The sequence below is a fragment of the Scyliorhinus canicula genome, chromosome 17, assembly GCF_902713615.1.
Source record: "Scyliorhinus canicula chromosome 17, sScyCan1.1, whole genome shotgun sequence".
Classification (NCBI taxonomy): domain Eukaryota; kingdom Metazoa; phylum Chordata; class Chondrichthyes; order Carcharhiniformes; family Scyliorhinidae; genus Scyliorhinus; species Scyliorhinus canicula.
The window spans coordinates 91,336,496-91,358,370 of record NC_052162.1 but is presented as its reverse complement, the minus strand read 5'-3'; the positions used below and the strand labels follow the sequence as shown (position 1 = coordinate 91,358,370).

General features: G+C 47.8%; 1 protein-coding gene across 2 annotated transcripts in view; it reads right to left on the bottom strand.

Annotated features, from left to right (window-relative positions):
* Positions 1–260: 260 nt before the first annotated feature.
* The window catches only part of LOC119951661 (sodium- and chloride-dependent neutral and basic amino acid transporter B(0+)-like), a 67,274-nt gene continuing 45,659 nt past the window's right edge, over positions 261–21,875 (bottom strand). For both annotated transcript variants that reach the window (XM_038774850.1, XM_038774851.1), the window contains exons 11-14: positions 14,359–14,458; positions 6,522–6,631; positions 6,260–6,430; positions 261–537 (exon numbers count right to left, since the gene is read on the bottom strand). In XM_038774850.1, coding sequence (XP_038630778.1) covers positions 400–537; positions 6,260–6,430; positions 6,522–6,631; positions 14,359–14,458 — 519 coding nt within the window. In that variant the 3' untranslated portion in view covers positions 261–399. The remainder of the gene's footprint in view (positions 538–6,259; positions 6,431–6,521; positions 6,632–14,358; positions 14,459–21,875) is intronic.

The window sequence follows — 21,875 nt, the reverse complement described above, 5'->3', positions numbered from 1 at the left end:
GGGGGGGGTTTTGGGTTACGGGTATAGGGTGGATACGTGGGTTTGAGTAGGGTGATCATGGCTCGGCACAACATCAAGGGCCGAAGGGCCTGTTCTGTGCTGTACTGTTCTATGTTCTATGTTCTATGTTCAGTGACTGAAATCCTCTGTATGAACACCAGGATTCAGGCAGGAGAATGACTGAAGGTTCACGATGCATGAAATCTGATCCTCGGTAATTCTACCCCGAACCACCCTGCCCCAAATTGATGCTTGCAGAGGAAACTTCAGACATCATTTTAATTGGGTCCTGGCCGAGTTATTGACTGTTCCAGAGAACGCCTGCTTTCGTTACAATCAGAGAATACCAGCGCAGCTGACAATTTTCAGAGCCACTGTTTACAATTTGAGCAGAAATATTCACATCTCTGGGATGACAAGAAGTAGCACGGAGTTAACAGCTTCTGTAGAATCGGGCTTGTTCTTATTTCTTTCCTCTTTGTGTTTTTCCATGTTTGAACCCCAATCAGGAGCTGATGTGCAAGCAGCAGAGATTTTCTGCGGAAGGAAAATTTAAATGTTTAACCACTCCTGCTGGATTTTTAACCAACAACTAGAAAAAAACACATTCTGATCAGATTCTCCTGCAGTTTGTTTCAACAGATGATAATTCATATTATATTGAAAAATATTTAACATGTATGCTGATCAGAAATTATGCTCCCATGTTGAAACTCGAATTGATCAGGAAGTATATATTGTCATTTGGAGAATAATAGGTTCAGAGTTATGGTAATGAGATGTGTTTCATGATGTAACCGTGACATCAGCTGTCATGTGGAAAAGATGAGATGATAAGATGGATTTGATGTAGAATCGAGGAATGTACTTAACTAGAAGCTTAGAATGTACTGGAATGTAAATAAAGGAGTTTTATGAAATTAGACCTGCGTTGCTCACAGGCATTGACAGGCCACACATTAACAAAAGAGAGATCTAAAGAGTGCTTAAAGTGGAAACCAAACCTTTATTTATATTATTATTATCATATTCCCTATGCTTTACCCGGTGCACAGTGGCACAGTGGTTAGCTCTGCTGCCTCACAGTGCCAGGGACCCGGATTCAATTCCGGCCTTTGGTGACTATCAGTGTGGAGTTTGCACTTTCTATTTGTGTCTGCAAGTTTTCCTCCGGTGCTCCAGTTTTGTCCCACAGTCCAAAGATGTGCAGGTAAGGTGGATTGGAGGGCAGCACAGTGGTGCAGTGGTTAGCGCTGAAGTCTCACGGCGCTGAGGTTCCAGGTTCGATCCCGGTTCTGGGCCACTTTGTTTGCACATTCTCCCTGGGTTTGCGTGGGTTTCGCCCCCACAACACAAAGATGTGAAAGTTAGGTGGATTGGACGAGCAAAATTGTCCCATAATTGGAAAAAACAAATTGGGTACTCTAAATTTATAAAAAAAAGAGTTTAGGCAGATTGGCCAGGTTAAATTGCCCATTACTGTCCAAAAGATTAGGTGGGATCACTGTGTTACAACAATAGGGTGGAGGTGTGGGCCTAGGTAGGGCACTCTTTCCTAGGGTCGGTAAATGACCTCCTTCTGCACTGTAGGGATTCCATGATTCTATGTCAACTGTCTGGGCGGCACGGTTAGCACAGTGATTGGCACTGTTTCTTCACAGCACCAGGGTCCCAAGTTTGATTCTCGGCTTGAGTCACTGTCTGTGCGGGCTTTGCACGTTCTCCCTGTGTCTACGTGGGTTTCCTTCTGGTGCTCCGGTTTCTTCCCACAAGTCCCGAAAGAAATGCTGTTAGCTAATTTGGGCATTCTGAATTCTCCCTCTGTGTACCCGAACATGCGCCGGAATGTGGCGAATCGGGGCTTTTCACCGTAACTTCATTGCAGTGCTAATGTAAGGCTACTTGTGACAATAAAGGTTATTATTATGTATTTACATTGTGTGTTTGTTTATCGTATGTCCTATGTTTTTCATGCATGGAGCGATGTGCCTGGACTGTATGCAGAACAATACTATTCACTGCACCACAGTACAGGTGACAATAAATCTAAAACAAACCAACTAGTTTGCCCTGCTAACTGTAGTGAGACTGGAGAATCCCTCTAGCGTGAATTGGCAGAGAGTTCTGGTCTATGTGTCCTAAATACATGAATTCTGATTCTCTTCCTTTTATGAATATATTAATATTTTGTCATAATTTTAAGAAATGCATCGCCTGATTGAATTCTTCCACCATTGGTGCCTTTTCAGCCTTCAGCTGCTGAGTTCCTAAGGTCTAGAATTACACCCCCCTCCCATCCGCCTCCCCAAATCTCTCCCCCTTTCTTTCCTCCTTTAAAAGGTTGCTCAAAAACTATTTGTTGACCATATATTTTGTTTTCTGCCCTAACATCTCCGAAGTGACTGGGAGTCAGATTTTGTTATAGAACCCACCTGTGAAACACCTTGGGCATTTTATTTCATTAAAGCCACCAAATACATACAAGTCGCTGCTGTGCTATCCAAGAAACAGTGAGAGATTAGTAAAGCCTCTGGATATTCTGGAAATTTTAACGGACAAAATTGGGTCGACCCAGAAATCTAGGGATTTTAGGAGATTACAACTCGTGAATCCATTTCTGCAGCCACTTCTGGGAGGCAAGCTATCAAGACCAAGGGACTTGGTTTAGAAGATAGAACATAGAGAACATAGAACAGTACAGCACAGAACAGGCCCTTCGGCCCTCAATGTTGTGCCATGCATTGGCCAAAACCAAGATCAAGCTGTCTCACTCCTTGTTATTCTGGTGTGCTCCATTTGCCTATCCAATAACCGCTTGAAAGTTCCTAATGTGTCCGACTCCACCAGCACAGCAGGCAGTCTATTCCACACCCTTACCGCACTCTGAGTAAAGAACCTACCTCGGACATGCCTCCTATAACTCCCACATTGAACCTTATAGTTGTGCCCCCTTGTAACAGCTACATCCACCCGAGGAAATAGTCTCTGAGCGTTCACTCTATCTATCCCCCTCATCATCTTATAAACCGCGATTAATTCACCTCTCATCCTCCTCCGCTCCAAAGAGAAAAGCCCTAGCTCCCTCAACCTTTCCTCATAAGACCTATCCTGAAACCAGGCAGCGTCCTGGTAAATCTCCTTTGCACCCTTTCCAATGCTTCCACATCCTTCCTATAATGAGGTGACCAGAACTGCCCACAATACTCCAAATATGGTCTCACCAGGGTCATGTACAGTTGCAGCATACTGCCGCGGCTCTTAAACTCAAGCCCCCTGTTAATAAACGCTAACACACTATAGGCCTTCTCACGGCTCTATCCACTTGAGTGGCAAACTTCAGATGATCTGTGGACATGAACCCCAAGATCTCTCTGTTCATCCACATTCCTCAGAACCCTGCCGTTGACCCTGTAATCTGCATTCAAATTTTTTTCTACCAAAATGAATCACCTTGCACTTATCAGGCTTAAACGCCCATCTGCCATTTTTTCGGCCCAGCTCTACATCCTCTCCAATGTCTCTTTGCAGCCTACAATAGCCCTCCATCTCATCCACTACTCACCAATCTTGGTATCATCAGCAAATTTACTGACCCACCCTTCAGCCCCCTCCTCCAAGTTATTGATAAAAATCACAAATAGCAGAGGACCCAGCACTGATCCCGGTGGTACACCGCTATAACTGGTCTCCAGTCTGAAAATTTTCCATCCACCACCACCCTCTGTCTTCTATGTGATAGCCAGTTACTTATCCAAATGGCCAAATTTCCCTCTATCCCACACCTCCTCACTTCTTCATAAGCCAACCATGGGGAACCTTATCAAAGCATTACTAAAATCCATGTATATGACATCAACTGCTCTACCGTCATCTACACACATTACCTCCTCAAAGAATTCAATCAAATTTTTGAGGAAAGGCTTATGCTTCATGAATCCTGTTGACTATCCCGGATTAAGCTGCATCTTTCCAAATGGTCATAAATCCTATCCTTCAGGACCTTTTCCATTAACGTACCGACCACGAAGTAAGACTAACTGGCCTATAATTACCAGGATCATTCCTATTCCCTTTCTGAAAAGAGGAACAACATTCGCCACTCTGCAGTCCTCTGTCACTATCCCTGTGGACAGTGAGGATCCAAAGATCAAGCCAAAGGCTCTGAAATCTCATCCCTTGCCTCCCAAAGAACCCTTGGCTATATCCCATCTAGTTCGGTGGACTTGTCGACCCTCAGGTTTTTCAAATTGCTGATATATCCATTCTCAAAACATCTACCTCCTCCAGCCCTACCTGCCTGAATCACACTCTCATCCTCAAAAACATGGCCCCTCTCCTTGGTGAACACTGAAGAAAGTGTTCATTCAATGCCTCTCCTATTTCTTTTGACTCCATGCACAAGTTCCCACTACTGTCCTTGACCGGCCCTAATTTCCCCCTGGTCATTCTTTTATATCTCACCTAAGGGTAAAAGCCTTGGGGTTTTCCTTGATCTGACCCACCAAGGACTTCTCATGCCCCTCCTAGCTCTCCTAAGCCCTTTTTTTTTTAGCTCATTCCTTGCTTCATTGTAACCCTCAAGTGACCCAACTGAACCTTGTTTTTCTCATCCTTACATACTCTTCCTTTTTCCTCTGACAAGACGTTCACCTCTTTTGTGAACCATGGTTCCCTCACACAGCCATTTCCTCCCAGCCTGACAGGGACATACCTGTCAAGGGCACGCCATATTTGTTCCTTGAACAAGCTCCACTTTCCATTTGTGCCTTTCCCTGACAGTTTCTGTTCTCATCTTATGCTCCCTTACTCTTGCCTAATCGCATCGTAATTACCCCTCCCCCAATTATAAACCTTGCCCTATGGTCCTATCCCTCTCCATTGCAATAGTGAAAGACACCGAATTGTGGTCACAATCTCCAAAGTGCTCCTCCACAAACAAATCTAACACTTGGCCCGGTTCCTTACCAGTATCAAATCCAATGTGGCCCCCCCCTCTTGTCGGCTTATCCACAAATTGTGTCAGGAAACCCTCCTGCACACACTGTACAAAAACTGCCCCATCCGAACTGTTTGACCGACAGAGGTTCCAATCAATATTTGGAAAGTTGTCAGCCTTTAGTCCCATTTAGCCATTCGTTTGCCGAAATCTTCTGTTCTGGTGGTATGATTTCTTCATTTGGGCCTGCTATTTTTAATATTTTGGGGATACTTTTACTGTCTTATACCATGACGGCAGATATAAAATACTGGTGTAAAGTCTATGCCATTTCCTTGTTTCCCATTTTCAAACCTCCAGTCCCACACTCTGTGGGATCAATGTTTATTTTAAGTACTCTCTCCTTTTTATATACTTGTAGAATCTTTTACTTTATGTACTTATATTTCTTCCCCGTTTAATCACATAATCTATTTTCTCCCTCTTTACTATTTTAGTCATCCATTGTAGGTTTCCAAAATGATCCCAACCTTCTGGCCTACACTAATCTTCACAAAATTTATGCATATCTTTTAAATTTGTTTTATATATTTCTCTCATGTGAGCTTCACTGGCTCATCTTGCATTATTGCCCGCACCGAATTGATGTCGCGAAAATGGTATCAGCTGCCTTCTTGAACCGTTGTATTCCAAACACTGTAGTTACACCCACAATTTGGTTTGGAAAATTTACTGCCATCCTAACTTCCTTTATTAACCATGGATGGATCAATATTCTCAAGAGTCCATGGGCAAAATATTATAGGTTGCCTGACGGCAGAATTTTCCACACCCGCAAAGTCAATGGACTATTGAATGGCTCAACACATTTTCCAGCCCTGCCCCCACCAAGGTAGGACAGAAAGATTCTGCCCTTCCTTTGCCAATCGAATATATGGTTGCTGAGAGTCATTTAATACCCCCTTAAATGCCTGCCGTTGCTTATCTGCCAACTGTTATTTTTTTCGGCACATTTTCTTAGATTCTGCTTGTATACCTTTATAATTTTCTTGATTTAACTTTCGACATGAGGTTCCAGCAAAGGTTCCTCACGCTGAAACTGAACATGAAAATTTAGCATGTTATGATCATTCCTCCCACGCAGAGTATGAACTCACTGATTAACTACATTGGGTGGCTTATTACCAGTGCAAAATAGCCTGTTCCCTAGTTGGTTCCACAATGTGTAGTTGTATGAAACTGTCCGAAATGCACTCTCTGAACACATCCCACAGGCCACCCTTGATCAATGGTTTGTCCAATCTGTATGACATTTTTCCTTACCTGGCACAAGGTGGCACCCTCAGCTTGGACAACTCTCACAATGGCGACAATGAGGATGCACATAATACAGAAGATAATCATACACCAGCCAAGTGCTATTGCCCAGGCAGGATACTCAACAGGTCCATATGTTGGTGGGGCAAATGTTGCTAAGGACCATATTAAGATTACCTGGATGATGTGATGGGATAAACAATTAGATACAATATCTACAGTCTGATTATTTTTTTTTAAATCACTAGAAGATTTAACAGTTCCTTACTGCCAGCAAACACGGAGAGATAAAAATCCAGCAGACTCTCCACCACAGCCAGAAGAGCCAAGTCCTTTCCCCAATCATCATCTCAATGTCCTTGATGAATCTGTTTACTCCTGTGGGCGACAAGAAAGCAAAGAGACACAATCATTTGGCCTGTCTAGTCTTCAGGGCAGCTTGTTTATTGTAGAAGTTCATCTCATCCTGGCTGTCACTAATGAACAGGTTAAATCAGACAAGGGATCACAGCAGCAACCAAAATAATGGGCAGGATTCTCCTCGGCTGATGGTAAAGTTGGTAAATGCGATTGAGTGGAGAATCAGTTCCGACACCGAAATGATGGTGAGGCCGATTTGACACCAAATCACAATTCTCCGTCGCCTAGACAGAGGCCTGACTGTGGGATGCCGGGCCGGACACTTGTCGGGCTGGCTGGAGTGAGGGGGGCCCTGCCCGGTCCGGAATGGGGGGGTGGGAAGGTGAATGGGCTGAGTGGCTGGGGTGACCCTCCCCCCACAGGACTGGGGCGGTGCCTTGCCACTGACCACCATTGCCATGGCCTGCAAGGCAGCCAGCTTGCTGTGCACCGCACTGGCCACCCACAGTAGCCCCTGCTTCTGTAAAGTGAAACTGGCCGTATGGGTGCCCCCAGCTCCCCACCCCCGCACCCCACCCTTTGCCATACCCCCACCACCCAAACGGCCGCCACCCGATGGCAGGGCACCAGGCAGCCCACCCAGGTCAATGCCCACTGTAACCCCTAAGGGGGCGCAGGACGGGGGCCGCAGAGCAATCTGCTGGCAAGGGCAGTGCTAGCAGGGATAGACGCCAGAGGCCATCTCAGTGCCAGGCACCGTTGGGCCAGGGGTGCGGGGATCTTGCGGGGGTAGAGGACGACATGCAGGGGCAGGGTCCACAGTGCCATCCCAGGACCACCGTGTAGCCCATTGGACCTCGTTGGGTATGTGGGTACGCACCATGTTAACATGTCGGCCTTTTATCCCCTGCAGACAATGAATATTGGAATTCAACCAGCAATGTTGGTCTTCTTACTGGTTGCCCCAGCCCAGCAGGGGCGATGCCCTGCAGCTGAAAGAGCGGGTGCTGCTTGAGGAAGAGGAAGCTTTAGGAGCAGAGCAGACAGCAGCAGAGCCTGCACCAGAGGAACAGACGGCAGCCACCCAGGATTGTGAGCCAGCTGCCCAATAGGCTGACGGGAAGAAGAGCTGCCGGATCGGGCAAGCCATCGAAGACTCCAGCTGAGAAGCGACGGCAGAGCAACATAACTGCCAGGTGATGGCACACCTGGCGCCGCAGGGGTATGGGGAAGGACACCTGCTCCCAGTGGCTGTCTAGGTGACGGTCGCCCCAAACGTTTATGTGACAGTTTCCTTCCAGACACCAAGTAGGGACGTGTTCGGGATCTCACAAACCTCGGAGAACAGGTACATCGGCGCCGTCACGAAGGCCCGATATGGCCAGTCGGCACAATACATCCATTTCATGTCCACCAGGTACCCGAGCATCTGCAGATGACAGGCCGCTCTGCACAAACTGAAAGGGGTTCCCCACGATGAATGTGTAGCTGATATGTGACCATTAGATGCTCATCATGCGTGTCTGCGCCCGGTACCCGGGCAGCGTGCACGGCACCTTCATCCTGGTACACTCGACGACTCCTGACATTTTCGAGATGCCCCCGGGCCCCCAGTTGGGGGGTTGGCCCCTAGGCGACATGGGGATATCCACTGCGGTTGTGGCTGATGATGCCCATCCAGACGCCAAAGGCAAATGCCGAGAACCGCTACAATGACGCCCATGCAACGACCAGGGACGTGAGCGAGAGTTGCTTCAGGAGTATGACACTGAGAGGGTCGCCTGCATCGTAGCGGGCTGCTGTGTCATCAACAACATCGTGCAGCAGAGCGGCGACGTGCTGGAGGAAGAGGATGAACACCAGTCCTTTTCCGATGAGGAGGATGTGGGGGACGGCGAGGGTGGGCAGGCATGGGAGGCTGCACGACAGGCGGATAGGATGCTCTGATTGCCTCCAGGTTCACCAACTATCGGGAGGGAGGAGGAAACTGGCCATGAGCACAGACATCACATCCCACCCCCACACATCCGCTCCCAGCCACCCCGGCCAGATCCCCCTCCTTCCTTGCGTATTACACATCTGCCGCAATATAGGCTGGGAACTTTGGGTTGGCAGTAACGCCGGCTCTGGTCCATGGGATGGAGAATGATGACAACCCCTCTGTGATGAGCTCTGGTGCTCCGCATCATTTGGCAACATGCTCCTGCTCATGGAAGCCCTGTCCACCGTCCACCTGAGTGATCCCTGCATGCGAGCTGGCCCTTCCATCAAATGGTCCCATCAGATCCCTGGGGTGACGTTGGTGGAGATAGTAGGGGGGATGGTGGGGAGGCCAGCCCACCCACAACGCCTGCCCCCCTGCACACCCTCTCTGGCCAGCCCTGCCCAGATCAGCCTATCCATCTGACAGAGCACTGAGGCAGCTGTGGCAGTGTGAACAGGTGTTTAATGTGCACAAATATTTACAGATGTGTGCCTTAGACCCAATAACAAACAGTACCTGTACCTGTGCCAACTAACTGGTACAGCAGGAGTTGAGGCGGTCTGCAACCTGGGTCCCCATTGGTGCACGTCTTCTGGGTGGACCGAGCCTGGATGAACCCAGCTGATGCTTGGGTGTCCAGCATGGTGTGGTGCCGCCCACTGCCCACCAGATGCACCAGGGACAGGAGTGGGGGACTCCGAGGTGCTACGGTGTTCAGGCACCTCCTCCTCCCTTGGGGTGCCCGATGGCCCTCAGGGCTACTCCATGGGATGGGGGTGCAAGCGGAGCCATCCGCTGAGGCCCCCCGCTATCTGGTGCTGCCAGGCTTGGAGGCTCACTCTGGTCTCGACCAGGGTTTGCATGCTTGCGGTCATGGAGCACAGGGAGTTGCGCCATCTGGGACTGCGCCACATCGCGTTGCGACTGTGCCACCATTGTCTGGGTCTGTGTCACATTACCCAGTGACTGCATCATCTCCTTCTGGGACTGGCCTCCCTCTGGGTTACAGGGGGGTCAGTATTTGGCAGGCCGGGTCTGCGATCGACCGGCGGCATGTTGTACGCCACGGCTGCTGCAGGCCGTCTCCGTGCGCATGTGCAGCCATGGACCCGCCATTTAACGTCCGTATTGGCAGGTAAAGCGGTGGTCTTTACGTCGTGCGGCTGCTAGCCCCCTACCGAGCGGCGCATCAGTGCGGGGGAAGTGCTGATGTTTTGGTCGTAAGACCAGACGCACCCTCAGGACATCTCCGCAGAATTGGAGTATCCACCCATAGTCTCCGAAACGGGGAATCCCGCTGATTAATTTTCCCAAGGCACATCACAGGAACACGGCAAACCAAAGTATAACACTGAGCCGCATAAGGAGCGGGGAGGGTGGTGAGATGGTGGTATTGTCACTGAATTAGTAACCAGAAAGCCAGGGTAATGCTCTGGGGAACTGGGTTTGAATCCCACCACTGCAGATGGTGAAATTTAAATTTGATAAGGTAATCTAAAATCAGAAGTCTGATGATGACCATGAAACCATTGTCGTAAAAACCCATTTGGTTCACTAATGTCCTCAGGGAAAGAAATCTGCCGTCCTTACCTGGTCTGGCCCACTTACGACTCCAGAACCACAGCAATATGGTTGTCTCTTAACTGCCCCCTCAAGGGCAATTAGGGATGGGGAATACAATTAGGGATGAACGAATAAAAAAATATAACTCATGACCGAAAACATCGTTAAAGAGGCAGGTTTTAAGGAGCATCCTAAAATATAAAAGTGAGGTGGAAAGAGTGTGAGATGTAAGGAAGGAATCACACAGCTTTGGAGGAGGGAAAGAGTGCCCGTACGGCACAGGCCCGCCTGCGGATCGGTGGGCCCCCGATCACGGGCCAGGCCGCCGTGGGGGACCCCCCCCCCACCGGGGCCAGATTGCCCCACGCCTCCCCGAGGACTCCACAGGCCGCCCGCAGAGCCACTCCCGCCGGTGCAGAACTGGCGTAATATACACCAGCGGGACGCTGGCGGGACCCGCCGAAAACGGGCAGCCACTCGGCTCATCACGGACCGGTGAATCGCCGGGGGGGCCGCTGCCAATCGCGTCGCGATTCCTGTCCCTGCCGAAAAACCGCGCTGGAGAACCCGGCAGCCGGTGTCGGGACGGTGGGGCGAGATTCACGCCACCCCCTGCTGATTCTACAGCCCGGCGGGGGGTCGGAGAATCCCGCCCAATTTGCTAATGTAAGCCTACTTTTGACAATAATAAAGATTATTAAAAAAGATTATTAAAGAGGCAGCCGATCAGATGCTTTCAATGTTACTGCTAAAAAAGCCCATAAGCATCTTCTCTAGGAGGGTGGATGGAACAGAGGCAAGGAAGGACTTTAACAAAATTGTTTGCAGTGGAGGAGAAGATGGAGGTTATCTTGCCTTACAGGATTATCCACTGTTCTGAGTCATCCAGTCAGATCCAGCAATGGATGGTTAACGCAGTTATCCACTCAATCCTTTCAAGTCTGGTATCCCTTGAATTTAACGGAGCGGAGATGAGGGTGTACTTGGCCCAAGGTCAGAAAGACTAGTGGCTTTGCAGCGGATCCCAGCATGGATGGTGGAGGTGAGGGTGTGGCTAAGCAAATCAGTAGCTGAGAAATGTTGCGAACGTGGGCTAGATGCCCACGTTTTTGAAAGGAGAGCTTTAACTGAATTGAGTGAGAGTCTTCTGCAGGGATGGGTACAGAACGAGATCAAGTTGGAGTGTGAAAGAGGAATATGGGTGGTGAGTGATACTGTGAAGCTATCAGAGATGGCTTTATCTGTGATTGATACAATAGGACTACCAGGTAAGATAGCAGGTTCAGTGGTGTCTGTGAGCATTTACACGGAGGGAGAGATTGAGAGAGCACAAGAGGGCAGTGAACTCAAAAGGGGGAAGAGCCTGATGAGTTGAGATGGAGGTTGAAGTCATCAAGGAAGACAAGCTGTTTGGTGCAATAAGATAACTTATTGACAAAAATGTATTGCAGTCGGAAGGGTTGTAGAGGATGGTTTTGAAAGAGATGTTAAATTGTTGGAAAAAGGTGAAATACACAATTGGAAGAAAGTGCCAGAGGAGAATAATATAATAATATAATAATAATCTTTGTTATTGCCACAAGTAGGCTTACATTAACACTGCAATAATGCTACTGTGAAAATCCACTAGAATCCCCTAGTCATCACAGTCCACCGCCTGTTTGGGTAGACTGAGGGAGAATTCAGAATGTCCAATTCATCTCACAGCAGAGGGCCAGGTCAAGTGATAGGTTGGGGATAAGTGCCACACCATCATGGCAATGGTCTTTATAGAGCGAGTGGTAGAAGATGTAGTCAGGTGGGGAGGCTTCATTGAAGGGAAACGTGTCAGTAACATTCAGCTAGGTTTCTCTTAAGGCCACGATATTGCTGCAAACATCCACAAGTTCAAATATGTGCAGGATTGGCCATGCTAAATTGTCCTTAAGTGTCCAAAGATTAGATGGGGTTATGGTGATAGAGGGGGAGGGGATTGGGGGAGCCTCCGCAGCATGCTTTTTCAAAAGGTAGGTGCAGAACCGATGGGCTGAATGGCCTCCTTCTGCACTTTAGGGATTCTATGGAAAAATTAGCAGAGGGCAAGGGCTTGCTTCACAGTTAAGTTATCAACCATCCTAGAGGGAGGTGCGTAGATGGGTGGCTAGACCTGATCCACCAGCAGATTTCACTCAGCATTTCAAACAGGGTGGGTAAGTTGCTCCCTGTCACCAACCCGATTATCAGTGAAAGTAAAACATTTGTATGAATCATGAAGAACTGACTCTAGTCAAGGGTCATGTTTCAGAGATGGACAGGCCCTGCCATTAGAATGGCGAGGATGGGCATTCAAAGTGAAACTTTTGTCAAGAGTTGAAGAATACAAGGTGGATGCCAGGAGGTCAGCAGAAACATCATGAACACACTGAAGTTGAGATTGTCCTGCTGTTCCTTCTGCCCTGATAGATGGGAAACACCAGTGACTGACTGAGCTGAGACGGTTAGCAGTTATATAACTCAGGGGAAAGATGCTTGAACAATGTCCCCATCATCAATAACAGGAAAATGGCTGCAGCAAAATGTACTCCAACAGTAACGAGCTGTAACTCAGCACAAATATGGGGATTATGAGTGAAGGATGCTGAATGAACTGCCTGCCTGGGTTTTGGAGCCAAATGTGGAGAGATCGATCAGAATCAACGCGAGCATTTAAAATCTCATCGTTCTCAAATATGAAGAAACATCCACACCACATTACCAAATTTGATGGCCTTGATTGTTGTAAAGAGACCTCAAGATCCACACAAGTACCATTTAATTTAGTTATATGATGGAGGTACAAAACTGTTATATATTATATTCCACATTTACAGTAAATTTATTAAAACATTGCTTTATGATACATACAGGCAGTGTCTGCTAAAGCTGTGATTAAGGGTTTGCAAAATTGAGGTTATCATTGGTTTTAACGATTTACTTGTTTACAGATAGATGGCTAATGGAACATTGTTTTGATTTTGGAGGATCCTTGGGGTGTAGGTAATTGATGAAGGATTGTGGTTAGCCCTGGATAAAAAAAGGTGTTGGAACATCTCAGTGGGAGGAGACCGAATAATGCCTTATGATGTAATTAATGGATGGAGCCAGGTCTGTCTGTAGTTTTGTAGTTTGCCATAAGATTTTAGTCGAACAATTCTCCGACCCCCCACTGGTATGGACCTTGTCCATTTCATGCCGACGGGGACCGGCTGAAAAATGGGCGGCCGCTCGGCCCATCGGGGCCCGGAGAATCGGCCGGTGCGCGCCACTGCCAACAGCCCCCGACCGGCGCGACGTGATCCCCGCCCCGGCAATAAAACGGCGCTGTGAGGAATTCGACAGCTGGATCGGAGCGGCAGGGCAGGGGGATCGAAGCCCCGGGGTGGGGGGGTGGGGCACGGTGGGCCACGGTGGGCAACGGTGGCCTAGGCCCATGATCTGGGCCCACCAATCTGCAGGCGGGCCTGTGCTGTGGGGGCACTCTTTCCCTCCGTGCCGGGCCTGTGTAAAGCTCCGCCATGGCCGGTGCGGAGAAGAAAACCCCCCTGCACATGCGCAGGGATCACACCAATGATTCTGCGCATGCGCCAGAAACACGTTGGCGCTCTTGCACATGCGCTGGCCATAGCCCCCAGAAGTGCGGATAATTCAGCACCTTCCTGGCGGCCTGGCGCCGGAGTGGTTCACGCCACTCTTTTGTGCCGGTACGGCCCACCCCGCTAGTTGGGGGAGAATTCCGGCCCAGGAGTCAGCAGGCTGATAGATGATTCTCTCCAAGGTCTTTGCACAGAGGAAAGCAAGTAAACCTGACTGCTAACTTTATTTGGAAGTGTTTTTTGAACTATATTATTTGCTTAATTGGAATCTCAATAATATAGTTTCAGGTGCATGGGAGTAAGTTAAAGTTATTTTTCTTTTGTTAAAGGGCTATTTGAACTGTTAACTGTAATGCTTTGATGCTAATGTGATTGATTCTGTGTTTAAATTAAAATTTGTTTTCACATAAAAGATACCGATTGGTCAACACTCCTGGGATTAACACTCCTGGATGAAGTACCCTTTCCTCATAGTTTTATAAATGCAAATTGTTGGGTGTCTCATCTGGGATCCGAACAAAGATTGGGGGCTCTTCCGAGGTCCTAACAATTATTTGATTTGATTTCAGTGCTTTTCTTGTACTTACCATAGATCCAACTGAGACCGATGAGTTCCAACAGAGCTACTGTGATGAGAATCCATCCAGTACAGAAATAATCCACAAAATTTAACCAGTAAATCCCAGCCTAAAATTAAATGGTAAATTAGAAAGTGCCACTTGAAAAAAAAACATATCATTCTGAAATTCAGAATAAGAGATTAATAGGATGCGGAAAATTTACACTTAACTCAACTGCAAAGCACTCAATTCTCACCTGTTGTCTCAGAGCGCTCCCAGGGTGCACTGCCACCCCTGCTCCCCTCTACCAGATACAACATCACCTCCAGTAGGTCAGGCTGGAGAGGGTGAATCTGGGCTTGTGCGTGAGGCCCTCAGCAGGCTGGAGCCCTCTAGGCCTCAGACTACCAGAGGATGGCCACCAAGGTCATCTCAGGAACCAGGGCATAGCACACAGCACACTCCACCTCAGCTGCAGCTGTCAGGCTGGCACCATGGCAGAGCGAAGGGAAATTAAAGGTTTTTTAAATTATAATGCCACAAAGGTCGCTATATTGTATTCAATCACTGCACTGATATAACTCATGTGTGAATATATGTTTCAGACCACTTGATTCAGATATGAATGAACATTATGTTGGGAGTTGTAATAATGGATGGATGCATTTAAGGGCATGGTACTTCATGAACAAACAATGGTGGGTGATGTGGGCCAATGGAAACGTCAGTTACAGTGTGGAATGGGTGGCATCTCCGAGTATCTGTGCAGATTTCTATCCTGGACAAGACGATTGGGGGCTTTGGAACCCAGCAATTAAGCCACCTCCTCCTCATCCACCTGAAGCTGTTGTTAAAACACCGTCTGCAGCTGAGGCACTCCACATCTTGCAGGTGAGTGAATGGAGTTCATCGGCATTGCCGGCATTCGGAGTGTGTGTGTCATTAAGTCCAGTGCAACATCCTTCCAAATTGTATGTGGTGCTCTTGAAACCATCCGAATAGGCTTGGTCATACCCAGGGCCTGCTGCATTTTTACCTCTCGGTGCCAGAGGTCACACTGATGGTCTGGAGGGAATATTTCAGCTCTTCTGGCACAAACAGAGCAATTTTTACAATGGAGCAAACCAGTACATCTTGCAAATTCCTCATTCTAGTTAGAATCTAGCTGTAACGAGGCTGTCACGAGTTTGTCTTGTGCATTGCTCAATTGTCCTGCTATCTGCCGTGGAGCCGTGGAATGACCCGGTGGAATAGCATTTCAATGCTGTGGTGACTTTTAAAACAGTTTACAATGGATTGCCTCCCAATACAGGAGGACATAGATCTCTGTGAAGGAGCTGGCATAGGTCCTGATAGAAGACTGTGATCATCTCAGCTGCTTTGGACATTGCATGACTGACATTTGTCAGTAGTGACACCGCCTGTGATATATTTGATTACGTGCCAATTGTGAACACCTGGGATACCGTCTGCTGGTTCCCCAGCTGCTGTGCCAGAGCGTGCGGCAGATTTGGGTACACTTTGACCCATTTTTTCTGCCTGAGGCAGGTGATGATTTGGTCAGTACAGTCTTCCACCCTCTCCTGTCCTGAGCACTTTTGACTAAGGGGAGCCCTATAATTATTAGCCACATCCTGGTCTCCTCTCACAATACCCTGGTCAACTCCAGCCTCGAGGTTCCCTGCAGAGAACACCTCTTGTTGACACAAACTCGTCTGTGGTCACTCAGAGTGATTTGAGAACTGGAAGCCAAGTTCCTGAACCAGCGTCAATGAACTTTGAACACCACTCCATCACCCTTGACTCTCACTCCATCATGATTGCCCTGACTTTATGAACTTTGACTTAGCCCCCATCACACTTGACCACCTATCCTTGACCCTGAAGTTTTCCTTCTTCACCATTATTTAGCCCTCCAGCAACTGAAAAGTCCTCCTGTTATCCTTGGCCAGCTGTTCATCATCCTCAACTATACAGAAATTGTACAGTCCAACTTCCTCCCTCTGTCCCCCACAAGACTTCAGAGTGTTGCCACCTCCCTCCCTCGGGTCAGATCCATGCCCAGATCTCTGGTGAAAGCTGCAAAGTGGTTCAGCCATTAATACTTCCTCTTCAGCAACTGGACAAAGCACCTGAGAAATGAAAAAATATCTCCTGCTTGCTCCAAATCCATCATGGAGACAACTTGGTCTACTGCATTTCACAGCTAAGCAGTGGTGAATCTGAAGGCATGTTTTTCTCATTGGTTGATCACTGGATTGGAAATAGACACTTAATTCTGGCGAGGTCGCATGTTAATGAACTACAAAGATATTTAAAAAGAGGATTCTTGGAAGATTGTTGGAACCTTGATCCATCATCATCCGCCACCAACTTAATTTTTTTAGTATCATCCCCCATCTGGAAGCTGATTTATTTGAACTTCCTGCTCAGTTACGTACCCCATCTACCTTGTTTCCCACTCCTGGGAGCTTCCCAAGATTCTGCCCAATGTCTTTCACCCGCCACGGAATTTTGTTCTGTAACTACTAACTCCATACTTCTCCCTCGCAACTGTCTGAAACGATCCCTAATCCCAAGATGCTTCAAATCACATTTCTGTGCTACCACTCAGGCAGACTCTGGGCGGCACGGTTAACACTGTTGCTTCACTGAGACCTTCACTATTGTTTTGCACTGAGAGCTGAATTTGGTGCATTTGAGTGCTATAGTGAGAGTTTGGTGACTGAGGGAGTATAAGGGTTCATTTTTATCTAAAGTCTAGTCTTCCTTTTATTTAGTTAATTAACTTAAAAGTTGCCGTTTCGTTTAATAGGTGAATTTTCAATCAGCTTTAAACAAGGTTCTACTTGTGGGTACTTGCAGCTGGAGCTTGTTAATTAGTTAATTGGATTAGGCCAGTTTTCAGAGGCAAGATTCACAGTATAAAAGTGAGCCAGCTACAATGCAGACTTTGTTCGTATTGAGTGCTAAATCTGGTGCATTTGAGAGCTATAGAGAGAGTTTGGTGACTGAGGGAGTTAGGTGAGGAGGGAGCAAGGTGCTCCTTTCATTTCATTTCTGCAAAGAGGGAGCCAGGTGTTTACAGAGAGTGCAGCTGACTGGGAGCAGAGTCGGAGGGCGGAGTTCCAGTTGGTCCACAGGGCAGCTATATTCTGTAAAGTAAGAGGGGATGGAGGCGAGGGCAGTTGCATGCTCCTCCTGTAGGATGTGGGTGGTGAGGGATACCACCGGTGTCTCCGCTGACTATACCTGTGGGAAGTGCACCCAACTCCAGCTCCTCGGAGACTATGTTAGGGAACTGGAGCTGGATGAACCGGGAGGCAGAGGGGGATATAGAGAAGAGTTACAGGGAGGTAGCCACACCGAAGGTACAGAACAAGAGTAGCTGTGTTACAGTCAGGGGAAAGAAAATGAACGGGCAGACAGTGCAGGGATCCCTCGTGGCCGTTCCCCTTCAAAATAATTATACCGTTTTGGATGCTATTGGGGGGGATGACCTACTGGGGGAAGGCCCTAGCTGCCAGGTCTCTGGCACTGAGTCTGGCTCTGGGGCTCAGAAGGGAAGGGGGGAGAATAGAAAAGCAATAGTAATAGGAGATTCAATGGTTAGGGGAATAGATAGGAGATTCTGTGGTCGCGAGCGAGACTCCTGGAAGGTATGTTGCCTCTCGGGAGCCAGGGCCAGGGATGTCTCGGATCGTGTCTTCAGGATCCTGAAGGGGGAGGGTGAGCAGCTAGAAGACATGGTGCAGATTGGTACCAACGACATAGGTAGGAAAAGCGGTGCGGAGGTAATAAACAAGTTTAGGGAGTTAGGCTGGAAGTTAAAGGCCAGGACAGACAGAGTTGTCATCTCTGGTTTGTTGCCGGTGCCAAGTAACAGCGAGGCTAGGAATAGGGAGAGAGTGCAGTTGAACATGTGGCTGCAGGAATGGTGTTGGAGGGAGGGCTTCAGGTATTTGGATAATTGGGGCGCATTCTGGGGAAGGTGGGACCTGTACAAGCAGGATGGATTGCATCTGAACCAGAGGGGCACCAATATCCTGGGAGGGAGGTTTTCTAGTACTCTTCGGGAGGGTTTAAACTAATTTGGCAGGGGAATGGGAACCGGATTTGTAGTCCAGCAATGAAGGAAGCCGATATTCAGGACACCAAAGCATGTAGTGATGCAGTGGGGAAGGTAACACTGACAAAGGAGAGTACTTGCAGGCACAGAGATGGGTTGAAGAGTGTATACTTCAACGCAAGAAGCATCAGGAATAAGGTGGGTGAACTGAAGGCACGGATCAGTACTTGGGACTATGATGTGGTGGCCATCACGGAAACTTGGATAGAAGAGGGGCAGAAATGGTTGTTGGAGGTTCCTGGTTATAGATGTTTGAATAAGATTAGGGAGGATGGTAAAAGAGGTGGGGGTGGCATTGTTAATTAGAGATAGTATAACAGCTGTAGAAATGAAGTTCGAGGGGGATCTGCCTACTGAGGTAATATGGGTTGAAGTCCGAAATAGGAAAGGAGCAGTCACCTTGTTGGGAGTTTTCTATAGGCCCCCCCAATAACAGCAGAGATGTGGAGGAACAGATTGGGAAACAGATTTTGGAAAAGTGCAGAAGTCACAGGGTGGTTGCCATGTGTGACTTCAACTTCCCAAACATTGAGTGGAAACTCTTTAGATCAAATAGTTTGGATGGGGTGGTGTTTGTGCAGTGTGTCCAGGAAGCTTTTCTAATACAGTATGTAGACTGTCTGACCAGAGTGGAGGCCATATTGGATTTGGTACTTGGTAATGAACCAGGGCAAGTGATAGATTTGTTAGTGGGGGAGCATTTTGGAGGTAGTGATCACAATTCTGTGACTTTCACTTTAGTAATGGAGAGGGATAGGTGCGTGCAACAGGGCAAGGTTTACAATTGGGGGAAGGGTAAATACAATGCTGTCAGACAGGAATTGAAGTGCATAAATTGGGAACATAGGCTGTCAGGGAAGGACACAAGTGAAATGTGGAACTTGTTCAAGGAACAGGTACTGCGTGTCTTTGATATGTATGTATGTGGGCAGCACGGTAGCATTGTGGATAGCACAATCGCTTCACAGCTCCAGGGTCCCAGGTTCGATTCCGGCTTGGGTCACTGTCTGTGCGGAGTCTGCACATCCTCCCCGTGTGTGCGTGGGTTTCCTCCGGGTGCTCCAGTTTCCTCCCACAGTCCAAAGATGTGCAGTTTCCTCCCACAGTCCAAAGATGTGCAAGTTAGGTGGATTGGGCATGATAAATTGCCCTTAGTTTCCAAAATTGCCCTTAGTGTCCAAAATTGTCCTTAGTGTTGGGTGGGGTTACTGGATTATGGGGATAGGGTGGAGGTATTAACCTTGGGTAGGGTGCTCTTTCCAGGAGCCGGTGCAGACTCGATGGGCCGAATGCCCTCCTTCTGCACTGTAAATTCTATGATCAATGATCTATGGCCCTGTCGGGCAGGGAAGGGATGGTCGAGTGAGGGAACCATGGTTGACAAGAGAGGTTGAATGTCTTGTTCAGAGGAAGACTTATGTAAGGCTGAGGAAACAAGGTTCAGACAGGGCACTGGAGGGATGCAAGATAGCCAGGAGGGAACTGAAGAAAGGGATTAGGAGAGCTAAGAGAGGGCATTAAAAATCTTTGGTGGGTAGGATCAAGGAAAACATATATGTAAGAAATATGAGAATGACTAGAGCGAGGGTAGGTCTGATCAAGGACAGTAGTGGGAGATTGTGTATTGTGTCTGAAGGGATAGGAGAGGTCTTGAACAAGTACTTTTCTTCAATATTTACAAACTAGAGGGGTCATATTGTTGGAGAGGACAGTGTGAAACAGACTGTAAAGCTCGGAGATACAGTACTTGTTAGGAAGGAAGATGTTTTATGCAATTTGAAAAACTTGAGGATAGACAAGCCCCACGGGCCTGACGAGATATATCCAAGGGTTCTATGGGAAGCAAGAAATGAAATTGCAGAGCCGTTGGCAATGATCTTTTCATCATAACTGTCAACAGGTGTGGTACCAGGGGATTCGAGAGTAGCGAATGTCGTGCCCCTATTCAAAAAAGGGAATAGGGATAACCCTGGGAATTACAGGCCAGTTAGTCTTACTTTGGTGGTAGGCAAAGTAATGGAAAGGGTACTGAGGGATAGGATTTCTGAGCATCTGGAAAAACACTTCTTGATTAGGGATAGTCAGCACGGATTTGTGAGGGGTAGGTCTTATTGAATTCTTTGAGGAGGTGACCAAGCATGTGGATGAAGGTAAAGCAGTGGATGTAGTGTTTTTTAAACATGGATTTTAGTAAAGCATTTGATAAGGTTCCCCATGGTAGGCTTATGCAGAAAGTAAGAAGGCATGGGATAGTGGGAAACCTGGCCAGTTGGATAACGAACTGGCAAACCGATAGAAGTCAGAGAGTGGTGGTGGATGGCAAATATTCAGCCTCGAGCCCAGTTACCAATGGTGTACCGCAGGGATCAGTTCTGGGTCCTCTGCTGTTTGTGATTTTCATTAATGACTTGGATGAGGGAGTTGAAGGGTGGGTCAGCAAATTTGCAGATGATACAAAAATTGGTGGAGTTCTGGACAGTGAGGAGGGCTGTTGTCAGCTGCAAAGAGACATAGATAGGATGCAGAGCTGGGCTGAGAAGTGGCAGATGGAGTTTAACCCTGACAAGCGAGGTGGTCCATTTTGGAAGGACAAATATGAATGCAAAATACAGGGTTAACGGTAGGGTTCTTGGCAATGTGGAGGAGCAGAGAGATCTTGGGGCCTATGTTCATAGATCTTTGAAAGTTGCCAGTCAAGTGGATAGAGCTGTGAAGAAGACCTATGGTGTGCCAGCGTTCGTTAGCAAAGGGATTGAATTTAAGAGCCGTGAGGTGATGATGCAGCTGTACAAAACCTTGGAAAGGCCACATTTGGAGTACTGCGTGCAGTTCTGGTCACCTCATTTTAGGAAGGATGTGGAAGCTTTGGAAAAGGTGCAAAGGAGATTTACCAGGATGTTGCCTGGAATGGAGAGTAGGTTTTACGAGGAAAGGTTGAAGGTGCTCGGCCTTTTCTCATTAGAACGGAGAAGGATGAGGGGCGACTTGGTAGAGATTTATAAGATGATCGGGGAATAGATAGAGTAGACAGTCAGAGACTTTTTTCCCGGGTGGAACAAATCATTACAAGGGGACATAAATTTAAGGTGAATGGTGGAAGATATATGGGGGGGATGTCAGAGGTAGATTCTTTACCCAGAGAGTAGTGGGGGCATGGAATGCACTGCCTGAGGTAATAGTTGAGTCGGAAAAATTAGGGACCTTCAAGTGGCTATTGGATAGGTACATGGATTATGGTAGAATAATGCAGTGTAGATTAATTTGTTCTTAAGGGCAGCACAGTAGCATTGTGGATAGCACAATTGCTTCACAGCTCCAGGGTCCCAGTTTCGATTCCCGGCTTGGGTCATTGTCTGTGCGGAGTCTGCACATCCTCCCCATGTGCGCGTGGGTTTCCTCCGGGTGCTCTGGTTTC